This window comes from Sturnira hondurensis, unplaced genomic scaffold (genome assembly GCF_014824575.4).
Source record: "Sturnira hondurensis isolate 20B ecotype Veracruz unplaced genomic scaffold, ASM1482457v3 Scaffold0017254, whole genome shotgun sequence".
NCBI classification, from domain to species: domain Eukaryota; kingdom Metazoa; phylum Chordata; class Mammalia; order Chiroptera; family Phyllostomidae; genus Sturnira; species Sturnira hondurensis.
Window position 1 is genome coordinate 1,292,153 of NW_028089885.1, and position 12,597 is coordinate 1,304,749.

The 12,597-nt window shown below is 56.1% G+C and overlaps 1 protein-coding gene across 1 annotated transcript in view; it reads left to right on the forward strand.

Annotated features, from left to right (window-relative positions):
* PI4KA (phosphatidylinositol 4-kinase alpha) overlaps window positions 1–12,521 on the forward strand; it is a 107,870-nt gene extending 95,349 nt beyond the window's left edge. Inside the window, exons 43-55 of the mRNA XM_037067393.1 lie at window positions 3,426–3,546; window positions 4,342–4,471; window positions 4,929–4,999; window positions 6,433–6,505; window positions 6,586–6,656; window positions 7,819–7,928; window positions 8,354–8,458; window positions 8,551–8,676; window positions 8,985–9,105; window positions 9,546–9,705; window positions 10,639–10,728; window positions 11,246–11,329; window positions 12,122–12,521. Of these exons, the coding sequence (XP_036923288.1) occupies window positions 3,426–3,546; window positions 4,342–4,471; window positions 4,929–4,999; window positions 6,433–6,505; window positions 6,586–6,656; window positions 7,819–7,928; window positions 8,354–8,458; window positions 8,551–8,676; window positions 8,985–9,105; window positions 9,546–9,705; window positions 10,639–10,728; window positions 11,246–11,329; window positions 12,122–12,173 (1,314 nt within the window). The 3' untranslated portion in view covers window positions 12,174–12,521. The remainder of the gene's footprint in view (window positions 1–3,425; window positions 3,547–4,341; window positions 4,472–4,928; window positions 5,000–6,432; window positions 6,506–6,585; window positions 6,657–7,818; window positions 7,929–8,353; window positions 8,459–8,550; window positions 8,677–8,984; window positions 9,106–9,545; window positions 9,706–10,638; window positions 10,729–11,245; window positions 11,330–12,121) is intronic.
* The last annotated feature ends 76 nt before the right edge of the window (window positions 12,522–12,597 follow it).

The following is a 12,597-nucleotide window of genomic DNA, read 5'->3' on the forward strand; positions in this document are numbered from 1 at the left end:
CTTGTAGAGGCTATCTTCTCCCTGTGTCCCTTCACATGGTTGTCCCTCTGTGTGTCTCTTCCGATTAAGGACACCAGTCAGATTGGATTAGGGCCTCTCCTGATGACTTCATTTTTCACTTAACCACCTCACTAAAGGCCCATTTTTTAATACAGTCCCATTCTGAAGCACTGGGGGTAGGACTTCAGCATATGGACTGGGGGGATACAGCTCAGCCTATAACAGAGCACATGCACATAAGATGCCCAGCACAGGGCCTGACACAGAGAACAGCAATGGGGTGACCACAGCCCGGAGCCCACATCGCCCGCGCCTCAGGACAGCACCGTGTCTGACTACACCAGCAGCATCTGCTTCTTCCTCAGCAATGCCAGTCCTGCTCCCCAATGCCCTGTGCCAGCCTCATTTCCCTGCTGCATCCTGGCTAAGTCCTGCAGTGCCAGGCCACCTGTGGGCCTCCTGCTACTCCTGTCTGCATAGCAGCTGTGAGTGCAGTGGCCAGGTTTCCCAGCGCTGACTTCTTCCCCATGGATTGGCGGGATGCTTCATCGCATTCCAAAAACCAAAGCACTTGTAGAATCACAGCCAGCCTCTGTGGATAGGCTGAGTTTTGCCCTAGCTCAAAAGCCTTGCAGCCCTGAGCAAGGGATCTGATGCTGTGTAGGACCACGTTCACCAAGCCGGGGTCTCTGCCCTGGTCCCAGCACTGTATGCTGTCGTGAGGCACCTTCCCTCCCTGTAATGACTTCCTTTACCCTCTCTCCCCTGTGTTTTGTTTGCTTCCATGTGGACCTAGCAGAAGGGCCTGATCCAGAGGAGGAGAAAGCAGGAGGGGACACCAAGGGTTCCCATGTGAGAGCGCAGTGGTGGCGACCAGAGGACACTGCGCCCTTGGGGGGCTGTGTGTGCAGTCTGCGCTGAGCAGGCGCAGGTCAGAGAGGGTTGTGGTGGGCATGTAGTGGCTAGCCTGTGGACACGCAGGCGGACTGTGATTTGTTTTATTCGGCTATTACTTTACATAAGATTCCCTTTATTTTCTAGTTTTCAAAATATTTAGTTAATTCGCATTGTCTAAAGATGACCAATGAGGTTTTTTTCCCTCCAACTACCGTAAATCCACGGATTTGAGGTGTTCGATGTGTGCCAGTCCACCACAGCTGTTCCTGAGGCCTGTCTTTCTGACGATGGGGAACCCCGACTGCCTGTCAGTCTTCGCTGTTGATTCAGCCTCAGAAACACCCCTTGCTTTCCAGAATGACAAGATACTCTAGGCTGTTCCTGTCCTTTCCCTGCCCCGGACCTGGAATCGCCAGGTTTCCGAGGAGCTCTGGGCCATTTTTCGAGGAATGGCATCATGACACCGCTGTCTGAATGCTAAGCGGGATCACGGCCATTGTTGGGTCGTCATTGTTTCTAGGCCTTTCCGGTAGGTAGAGCTCTTCTTTTAGGAAAATGAACGGTCCGTCTTGACGTTGTGCTGGTAACTCCTGCTCAAATGTGAGAGTAGCATACTGTTTTCTCCCTTTGATTTTGTGTCTGAGCCTTCCAACACTAAAACTGCTGGTTCCTAGCAACGTTAACCTGCTCCCTTTCTGCCTATCCTACTCTATATATTTCAGTTTGAAAATAACAAGACCAATATTATTACTCGTGATGTGGTTGCTGAAAACTGGGTCAGTTTGTTGCCTTTTTGTCCTGGGTGTATTTTACATTAGGGACATACAGTCAGATTAGTCTGTTTTAAAGCCACACGAGATGATTTTTCTCTGGATGGTTATGCCAACTCAGGACTCAGCTAGCTTCACTGGTTTCAAGAATTTCTTTTCATTTTTAGGAATTCTTTTTTAAGGCTGAGCTTGAGGGGATACAAACTAAATATACATATATACACACGCACATATAATATATAATAGCTTATACTTTTTAAAACTTTTTTATTTATCTTTAGAGGGGAAGGGAAGGAGAGAGGGAGAGAAATATCAGTGTATGGTTGCCTCTCATGAGTCCCCTGCTGGGAACTGGCCTGCAACCCAGGCATATGCCCTGACTAGGAATCGAACTGCGATCGTGTGGTTCGCAGGCCCGCGCTCAATCCACTGAGCTACACCAGCCAGGGCTTATATTAGAAGAATAAGCCAAAACTAATAATGGCCAGAGAAGGCGCAAACAAGATGGAAGTGAGCATGCTTAGTAAATTTTGGCTTTGGAACTGTGTCACCCTATGCATAATTATACAGCAAATTTTATGCACACACGCACGCGCACACACATGTTCGTTCCAACCTAATTGTCCAGCAAGGCATATATTATATGGATTAAAAAACATAGGAATAAAATGCCATGATCTTTCCCAAAGCCTCTGTGGCCCGGAGTGACCAATGACAGTTTCTCCATGTTAATACTGTGCTGCCTCAATTTCTGTTTTCTTATCCTTTTCAGTTTGTTACTTCATTGAGTCCCTTTTCATGGTCCCAGCAAAGCTGATTATATTACCAATTTATGAGAAAAGAATATGACTTAGAAACAGCCAGATGGAGGAGACACGTGGGCCAAGGGGTGTGTGGGAGGCAGCTCCTCTGCTCACCGAGCACACCGTCTCAGGCAGCCCCACACACCCGCCGGCCCAGAAACCCCGCGGACTGACACACACGCTACAGGTTGAACAGTCATAGTTTGTCTTCGGATCCCTTCACTAGGCTACAACTGGGAAACTCAGAGTGACGAGTTACTTGAAATTTGACTGACTTGGTGAGCCCCCCACCCCACCCCAAGTTGAGGACATCTTTCCGAGGAAGACTTTCCTGGGTGGGAGGTCACAGACTATCACAGGAAGGGAGAGGCCGCGCCTCCAGGAATGTTCCAGAAGGGCCATCCGCCTTTCTAACCTGGGATGTGGTCATTAAAACTGGTGATAGGAGTGGTGCAGAGTGACTGAGGAGGAGGAGAGGTGGCCCATTAGGATGGTGGCCACAGTGTGTCAACTCAAGTAGCATCTGTGTGTTAGAGCTTCCTGGGAAGCCCTGTGTCACCATGGACCGTTGTTCTAAACAGCAGCTCATGGAGGAGTTTCGGCACCCAGCCCGTTCATTCCTTGTACTCGACAGCAGCAGAAATTGGTGACAGAGTCGTGGCTCTCAGGATCCAGGGGAAGGAACGTGAAACAAAAGTTAACTCGTGCTTATATTTCAGATCCCACCAGCAAGGGGCCCCATCTACCCCTCTGACCAGCCCACCAGAACTTGACCTGGCCCTTGGGCTGGACTCACTGCGGGCCCAGAGAGCTTGCTCGCGGCCAGAAACCACTCAGCCTCACTTCCTGCATGATCCGCAAGCGCTGAGAGTCAGCTCCGCCTTGGGTTAGACGGAGCCTCTCCTGTGGGAGAGGGGCTCCCAGCCGGGCTGACAGTGAGCTCGCTTCCCTGCAGATGGGCTACGTGCGGGAGTATATTCTGTGGGCAGCGTCCAAATCCCAGCTTCTGGCACACCAGTTTATCTGGAACATGAAAACGAACGTCTATCTAGATGAAGAGGGGCACCAGAAAGATCGTGAGTGTTTTGTCATCTTCCCTCGGGTCTCACTCCACCCCCCCAGACCCATCTTTAACACCTTCCGCGCTGCCCAGAGCCTGCTCAGCCTCCAGAGCCCTGCATGACCCACCCCGCCCTAGCCCGTAGTTCCCTGCTTCCCATCATTTGGCAGGAACACCTCCCCTGTAATACACAGGGGGCAGGGCCCCACCCATCACGAAGCCGTTGCTAGCCCACGCTCCGTGCTGCCTGCTGGCCCTGTCCTGCGGTTCCCCGGGCACTGGTCAGATGCTTCTGCTTGGGCTGAGCTCCTTCTCCCAAGCAGTGGTGGCTGCCTGGTCTCACGCAGGATCACTGGCACCTGCGCTTGACCCAGTGATCCCGCATGAGACAAGGCAGCCGCCCGGGGCAACAGGTCTCCAACAGAGACGTCTTAATCGTCCTCACACCCTAACAACACTGGGCCCCTCAAAAAATTTTGGTTTATGGGGGCTTCAGCTGCCCGTGTGAACTAGCATTAGTTAGAGCAGAGGCAGGAGGCTCCAGGGACCACTCGCGCCCTCCGTCCCCCTGCTTGTGCGCGGCCTCACAAGCGTCAATGCACTGAGTTGGGCAGGTGTCCTCTAGGGGTGATTTTGACCGAGGGGTTTGCTGGAAGATCCCAGGGGCCCCCACGTGTCTGCAGACCACACTGATGACAGCCAGTCGAGGTGCTGGGGAGTCTCTAGTCTGTGTGTCTGGCAGACGTGTGGGGTTTCTCCAGGGCCTTTTCTGCCTCAGCTGCAGACTCACCCTCATGGGTCTCTCTGTTAGCTGACATCGGTGACCTCCTGGAGCAGTTAGTGGAGGAGATCACAGGATCCCTGTCGGGCCCAGCCAAGGACTTCTACCAGCGGGAATTTGATTTCTTCAACAAAATCACCAACGTGTCCGCCATCATCAAGTAAGCAGCCCTGCCACCGGCCTCAGCTCATGGGAATTGCCTGGGGAGTGCTGACGAGCAGCCAGAGTGGGCACCTCTGTCCTCTTGAGAGCATAGCAAAATGTATGGCCATGAAAACTCAGAAAACATGTCTTCAAGCCCTGGCTGATGTGGCTCAATAGATTGAGCACGGCCTGCAAACCAAAGAAAACATGTTTTCGTTTCATTCCAGATATTGTTCCACCGTTGGGGGCCACTCTGCTGTCTCCGAGTTCTGAAGGAGCCTAGTTAGGAAAACTAGACTCCTTCACAGATCCCACTGTTAAAGTGATTTGCCTCTCAGTGAGCTGGAGCTGGAGATGGGGAGAGACAAACTCAGAGGGCAGGCAGGCAGGCAGGAGGGGGCCCAGGGAGGCGCCCCGAAAGTCCTACAGGCCCGTTCCCACCGGAGACTCAGCGCATCCATCTTGTTTCACAGGCCCTACCCTAAAGGAGACGAGAGAAAGAAGGCTTGTCTGTTGGCTCTGTCTGAAGTTAAAGTACAGCCTGGTGAGCAGGGGGCCTCGTCCTGCAGACAGGCAGGGTCGGAGCCGCTTCCCTCCCTGCGGGGTGTAGGGCGGGCATGGAGACTCCGGCTGGGGCCCTGGGTGCCCAGAGAGTGCCTCTGTCCAGAATCTGCCCCTGGTGAGCTAGGAGCGGCTTCTTAGTGGGTATTCCTTCTCATCCTTGCTGCCTACTGGCCTCAGCAGCTGTTCCAGAAGATTCCTTAACTCCAGTGTGACAGGAGCATTGTAGGCCATGCAGATGGTGGGCATGGGGAGCCAAGGGAGCCCTTGTGCCCTGGCAGGGAGGCTGCTCCCAGGACCTGCACCCATGGGCGCATAGGAATTGGAGCCCCATGTGGCCAGATCTGCGCTTTTTCAAGTCAAGGTGTAAATCCAGGCTTCACTGCGTGGCTCTCCATTTGTGACCATTGGTACAAAGGTTTTATTGCAAAACCCTGGGCATCCAGGCTGGCCTCAGCGAGGTTGCCGGTGTGGTTGCCCAGTTTCAACCTTCCCTTGGCTCGTCCCCTTGACTCCCTGCCCCACTCAGCACAGACGGTGGCTCAGCTTCCCAGAGAAGGCTTGACAGCCAAAGGGCCTCCCTTTCCCTCATCTGTGGGCCCCCGGCTCCCCACAGACCACGCTGCCAGGGCTTACGCCGGATCTCGTCCCGGAGGCGCTGGGGAGCCAGCTGGGGCAGTAGAACAGAGCAGTAGAGTTTGCGTCTGTGAGAGGGAGGCTGGAGCTGGCTGTAAAGGAGGGCAAGCAGGAAGGGGCAGGACCACGTGGTCCTCCTTTGCCTCTCTTTCCCCTGGTGGGACAGCCGGTCTGCACCCCACAGCAAGGCCCAGCGTTGCTCCCCAGGAGACCCAGTCCTTCCTGTTTCATGGCCCCTCCACGAAGCCCACCTCCAGGGGACTCAGTGAGCTCACTCCCCAAGGGCACCTGCCAATTCCTTGGCCAAGAAAGGGGTTTTGCTTGGCCTCCTACTTGACATGTGTGCTGAGTGGGGAGCTGCAGTTGGCAGGCTGAGTCCGAGAACCAGGGGTGTTCGGATGAGCAGAGCAGGGCATGAAGCTCCTGTGTGGGCCGCGCTAGAGTGGACCACCCCACACCAGCACTGGGCAGCCATGTGGGCCCCTGGGAGCAGGGTGCCGGGTCCAAGCTGTGCTCAGTGCGTGGAGAAGCATCTCCCAGGAGGCAGTGGCTCCTTTGTTAGATATCAGGAAGGCACCAGGGAGAGCACAGAATCAGGAAGGGCAGCTTCCGTGGCCAGGAGTACAAAGTTACCGGTGCCACAGACACACCTAGAGGCGCCTGCACACCACTCGGTCTGCAGGGTGGGCTCTGCAAGGAGAATACTGTGTTGAGGATGGGTTGTATCCTCACTATTGTCACACTTAGGCACCCTGTGACTTGTCCTCTCTCCCTAAACAGGCTGCTACCTGCCCAGCAACCCTGAGGCCATCGTGCTAGACATCGACTACAAGTCAGGGACGCCCATGCAGAGGTGAAGGCCGCCCCTCCCTCGGCCGCTTCTACGTGGGCTTCTGTCTGCCGTGTCACTCGTGCCCTTCTTTCTGTTTGCAGTGCTGCAAAAGCTCCATATCTGGCTAAGTTTAAGGTGAAACGATGTGGAGTCAGTGAACTTGAAAAAGAAGGTCAGTGGAGAATTTCTGGTATCGTTTGGGATCTAAGTGTCTCCCCTTGCTGGTGCCACTTCCCTTTGACATGTTTAGTTTGTCACCAGATCCCCATAAGAGATGATGGCCATCTATTCACTCTTAGTGTGGCCCCTCGTTTGGGGACGGCACAGAGCTCCTGTGCAGTGACAGAGACCCCTAAAACTTGGCCCCCGAGTCAGTTCAAGAGACCTCCTCTTGAGACAGAGTGGCCAGGGGCTTTGGGACGTGTCCTCATTCGCTCAGGGTGCCCTGCAGTTGAGTGCAGACTAGGTGACTGCAACGCTGCAATGAGTTCTCAGTTCCTGACCTGTAGCTGCATCACGCCAGCCTCAGCCTCTGTCCTCACCTGGCCTCCCCCCAGTCCACATCCCCCTCATCTGATAAAGGTCCCACCATAGTCCCTTATGGCCTCACTAATTTGTATACATACACAACATTTCTTTTCAAATAAGTCACATTCTGCCCTGGCTGAAGAGCTCAGCTCGTTAGGTCACCATCCTGAACCATTCACCAAGGCTGGGGGTTCGATCCCCAGTCAGGGCACATAAAAGAATCAACCAATGAATGCATCAGTAAGTGGAACAACAAGTCAGCGTTTCTCTCTCTCTCTCTCTTTCTCTATTCCTCTCTCTCTAAAACTCAGTTAATAAAAATTTTTTAAAAGAATATCACATTCTGCAGTGTTGGGTGGGCCTGAATTTGGTGGGGGTATAGTCAGCCCAGTACGGGGGTGTGGCCCCAGCCAGTGCAGAGATGTGCCTTCCGTGGCCTTACCTGAACGCTGGATGCCAGGTCCTCCTGGGCACCCCAGGGTACAACACACTCCCCTGCCCCCCAGCCCACAGCACACACCACTGACTCCAGGTACGCCTGTGTTGCTTCTAATGAAAAGCGAGTTCCGTCCTCAGCTCTATTTAAGTTTCAGCGTTTCTAGGAAAAGTCCCTTGGCCTTATGACTCTACCGGCCAACCCCAGACATTAGCTGGGCCCTCACCAACCTCCCCAGGGCTTCAGAGGAACGATTCCCAAGGTTCCCAGGGATCCTCCCCCCAGGCCATGAGCAGGGTTTCCCATGAGGCACGCTTAGAAGGCCTGCCACTGCCCTTGGCTGACAGGCAGCCTCCACCCCCACACGCAGGGCTGCGGTGCTGCTCACAGTCCGAGGACCAGAGCGCCACACAGGACGCTGATGGCCAGAAGATCTCCTGGCAGGCGGCCATCTTCAAAGTGGGTGATGACTGCCGGCAGGTAAGCGGTCGCCCAGCCAGACTGGGAGGCGGGGGGCGGGCCTGCCTCCCTACAAGGCTCTGAAAACGCCTCAGAGTCAAACCTCATGCGCAGAAACACGAATCTTTGCTTCTGCTTGGTTCGGGTACTGCAGAGTAAATCAGGGCTTTCTCCAACCCCAGTGCCTCTCCAGAGTCCCCTCCCACTCTGCACCCACCAGCCACCCAAAGGGAGCTGCCCCGGAGGTTGGGTGCCTCTTACTTGCACCCCCACCAGGCAGCGAAGCCCAACCCCATGCCTGAGGATCAGCGAGGCCAGGCCCTCCAGTCCCCTGCATCCCCTGCTCCCTGCAGCCTCCCTCATCCCTCTCTCGCGGGGTAAGGCCCCCAAGGGTCATGGGAGCAGGAGGAGGCTGGCCCCCTGTACCATGTCTCCTTGGTTCCCAGGACATGCTGGCCCTGCAGATCATTGACCTCTTCAAGAACATCTTCCAACTGGTCGGCCTAGACCTCTTTGTCTTCCCCTACCGCGTGGTGGCCACCGCCCCTGGGGTAAGTTCCTGGCAGGAACCCAAACAGCTGCCTGCTAGGCTTTAGCTGAGAGCAGTCAGCCCACAGGCCTGGCCCTTGGCCTTCCTCCCTAGTGTGGGGTGATCGAGTGCATCCCCGACTGCACCTCCCGGGACCAGCTGGGCCGCCAGACGGACTTCGGCATGTACGACTACTTCACTCGCCAGTATGGGGACGAGTCCACCCTGGCCTTCCAGCAGGTGAGCAGCAGGACAGCACCCAGACGGGGCTTGTTTGTGCTCTCCGCCCTGGCCCCCAGCACCATGCCTCTCCCATTCCTGCTCTTCTGAGTCCTCCTACATTAGAGGGTAAAACAAAGGCATTGTACAACCTTCCTTGAGATTTGAGGAACCCTCGAGATGGACTCCCCAGGAGAAAGCAATTCCTAGGCATGGGGGGGAGGGCCTATTGCCCCTGCATCAGGGTCTTGGTCATGGAGCTGAGAAAGCACTCACAGGCCCAGGAGATGCAGCCTAGGGGCCATCGTTAGTGCAGTCTCTTCACGCAGGCTCGCTACAACTTCATCCGGAGCATGGCCGCCTACAGCCTCCTGCTGTTCCTCCTGCAAATTAAAGACAGGCACAATGGCAACATCATGCTGGACAAGAAGGGCCACATTATCCACATAGGTCAGCTGACCCAGCTCCTCCTACCTCCTCTCCCTTCACCCCTGGAGCCCAGGGCACCCCAAAGAGAAGCAGGCGTGCTGGGGCCCCCAGCTGGGCAGGGTCAGGTTCAGGGTGGGTTCAAGCTGAGTTTTGAGAGCTGAGCTGTTGGCCATCGGGAGGGCCCTGGGGGAGGGCACTGCCAGGGCCATGGGGCATGGAGAGCTCTGGGGTTGGAAACCGGAGCCAAGCTCGCCCAGCCTGGGCACTGGCCTCTGTCTGCTCTGGCCTGGCTCCTGCCGCCGCTTTCTCTTCTTCTGCCTGCTGCCCTCCTGTCGTCTCCACCATGACCTGTGGCCAGTTCTGGGCTTCAGGGAGCCAGTGGCTCCGCGCCTGGGCTGAAACATACCCATGTATCTGCGCTACATCTTATCCCATTACAAATGGCTTTTGGGATTTTGCAGACTTTGGCTTCATGTTTGAAAGCTCACCAGGCGGCAACCTGGGCTGGGAACCAGACATCAAGCTGACAGATGAGATGGTGATGATCATGGGGGGCAAGATGGAGGCCACGCCCTTCAAGTGGTTCATGGAGATGTGTGTCCGAGGCTACCTGGCGGTGCGGTGAGCCTGGGGAGGAGAGGAGTGTGGGCAGCCTGGCACCAGTCCTGGGTGCCACTCAGCCAGTAAGGCCAGACCTGAAAATGTCCCATGGAGCCTTCTTTTTTTTAAGATTTTATTTTATTTTTAGACAGGGGAAGGGGAGGGAGAGAGGGAAACATTAATGTATAATTGCCTCTCAAGCACCCCCTACTGGGGACCTGGCCTGCAACCCAGGCACGTGCCCTGACTGGGAATTGAACTGGTGACCCTTTGGTTTGCAGGCTGGTGCTCTATCCACTGAGCCACACCAGCCAGGGCCATGCAGCCTTCTCATATCCCTTTATGGATGGAGGGACTGAAGTTCAGAGAGAGCAAGCGAGGTGCTGGAGGCCACCTGGTAGCCCAGGTCTGCCCGGGCCTTGGTTCCTTGTCTCCTTTTCCCTAACCACCTATGCCAGGGTCTTCTCCCACCCTGGGCATCAGTCCAGCCATGTCCTGCAGCCTCCTGGGCTTGGCTTCACTAGTCAGCGCCTGGAGCGTCCCCCTCTGAGTACCTGCCCCCACCAGTCCACATGCCAGAGACTCACTGCCCTGGTGCCAGTGTCATGTGGTCAAGGCACACAACAGGGAATGGTGACACTCGGACTCCAACCCAGAGTCTCTCAGGGCCTACAGCGCTTGGCGCCTGCCGCCCCAGAAGTAAAGGCGGGTCTGGCACCTTTCTGCTGGGCACAGACACCACAGCTAGAGGTCCCTCTGAGCCGCTCAGTCTGTCAGAGGGGTGTGCAGCGCCAGCCTGGGTGCTGCAGGGTCTGCCCCGGTGAGACGGGGGAGGCGGCGGAGGTGGGGGTGCCAGCAAGCAAGTGCAGGCCATGAGCAGCTGTTGGGCAGCAGCCGGACACAGGCCTGTGGGCAGGGCCACCCACTCACCGGCCTCTCCCCGCCTCTCCCCAGGCCCTATATGGATGCAGTCGTCTCTCTGGTCACCCTCATGCTGGACACGGGCCTGCCCTGCTTCCGTGGCCAGACAATCAAGCTCTTGAAGTAGGTCCTGGGCAGACACTAGGCCATTTGGGGGGATAGGAGCCTGTTGAGTGGGGTGAATGTGATTCTTACGGAGGCCGAACACTCTCCTTGGGACCCCAGAGCAGACGGGGTTCCAGGGTGAGGCAGTGTTTCCGAACTGGGTTTGTAAGATGTCCTGGCTTCTGCCATCTGCTGCTGTGGACATTCCCAGAAGCCCCTTCCATGATCAAGGAAGCCAGAGGTTTCCCCCTCATGCTGAGGCTCCCCAACCTTGGGGCCACTCACCTCAGGAGGTGCTGGGGAAGGGAACGGGGCTCTCTAGGCCAGCTGGGGACAGCATCCCCACGTGAGGCTGGGCCTGGCCCTCAAAACACCATCCCCGGGAGGGAGCATTCCCGGGGCCTGACCCTCAGCCGAACAAACCCCTACGTGTGCTAAGGTGCTAAGGTTAGTGTGTGGGCAGGAGCAGACCTGTGGGGAGCAGCCGCGGGCAGTGACCCTGGCGGCCGCAGCCCTGACACAGCCTGTCCACCAGGCACAGGTTCAGCCCCAACATGACTGAGCGAGAAGCTGCGAATTTCATCATGAAGGTCATCCAGAGCTGTTTCCTTAGCAACAGGCAAGTCACCCCCTCCTGCCCACCCTCCTGCAGTGTCACCCACTTCCGTGCTCTCTGGGCACCTGTTTGGGACTATGCTTGGGCCAGGTGACAAGAAAGCCAGTGTCGGGGGAGACTCCCCAATGCTCTGAAGGAGCCCCTCAGGATAATGGCTGCTGGCAGAGAGGCACCAGGATGCACCGACAGGGACGCCCAGCAGAGGCCTGAGCAGCCAGAAACTGCCCTGTCAGCGGGGCTGAGTCTGAGGCCAAGGCAGCCAAGGCAGCCATGATGAGAAGGGCCCCAGGGGAGGTGGGTGGATGGTGGAGCTGAGAGAAGAGGCTGGTTCGGGTTTGGAAGGCAGAGCCCAGGGAGGGGCAGGGACTGCTGGAGCCCAAGAAGGCTGGGAGCTCGGAGCAAGCACAGGAAAAGGCCTGGTGGGTGCAGGGACATGACACTTCTGAGTCAGCAAGGGGTCTGGAAGGCAGTACGAGGAGGTCTCTTCCGGTTACTAGTTTTGTTGGTGAGATGAAAGTAGTTGCCTGAGTACAGCGTCAGTCACTTGGGTGCCGCATGCACAGGGCAGCTCCCACAGACGGACAGACCCAGGGACCTAAGGGGGGGGCATCCCTGGAGCCACATCTTGGCACACTGAGCGTGAGGTGGCCTCAGAGGTGGCGGAGCAGGAAACAGGCAGAATGTGGCTCATACAGCCACAGCTGCTGGCGGGGAAGGAATGTCCCCACACAGAGGTGCTGGTGAGGGATGCCAGATTGGGCGCCTTACAGCCTCCCTCAACTCTTGGCCCCCCAGGAGCCGGACCTACGACATGATCCAGTACTACCAGAATGACATCCCCTACTGAGGAAGGTGACCGACCACCAGCTGCCCCGGGCCCCCACCCAAGCCATTCGCAATCACGGACCCTGTGAGCCCTTCCTTGCCCCACCGCTGTGTGAGGTCAGAGGGTGAACTGCCAGTGGAGTTATTTTTAATGGATAAAAGCGGCCCCCCACAGAGCCTGGCTCTCCAAGGTGGCCCACGTGTGGCCCAAGACGGAACGACAGTCGTGTGCTGGCACTGTCTCTGTGCGGGTGGAACACTTGGTTTGCACTGAACACATTCCCTACCTGTCGTATTTCATAGGTACATGAAGTATTTTCTTGTGAATAAAAATTACATTCAATTCAAGGTTTAACCAACATGAAGAAAATAAAAGCAATAAAAGTGCTGTGTTGAACTTGAATATCAGGTCTACCATTTGGTCCCAAGTGCGTGTGATTTCCTGG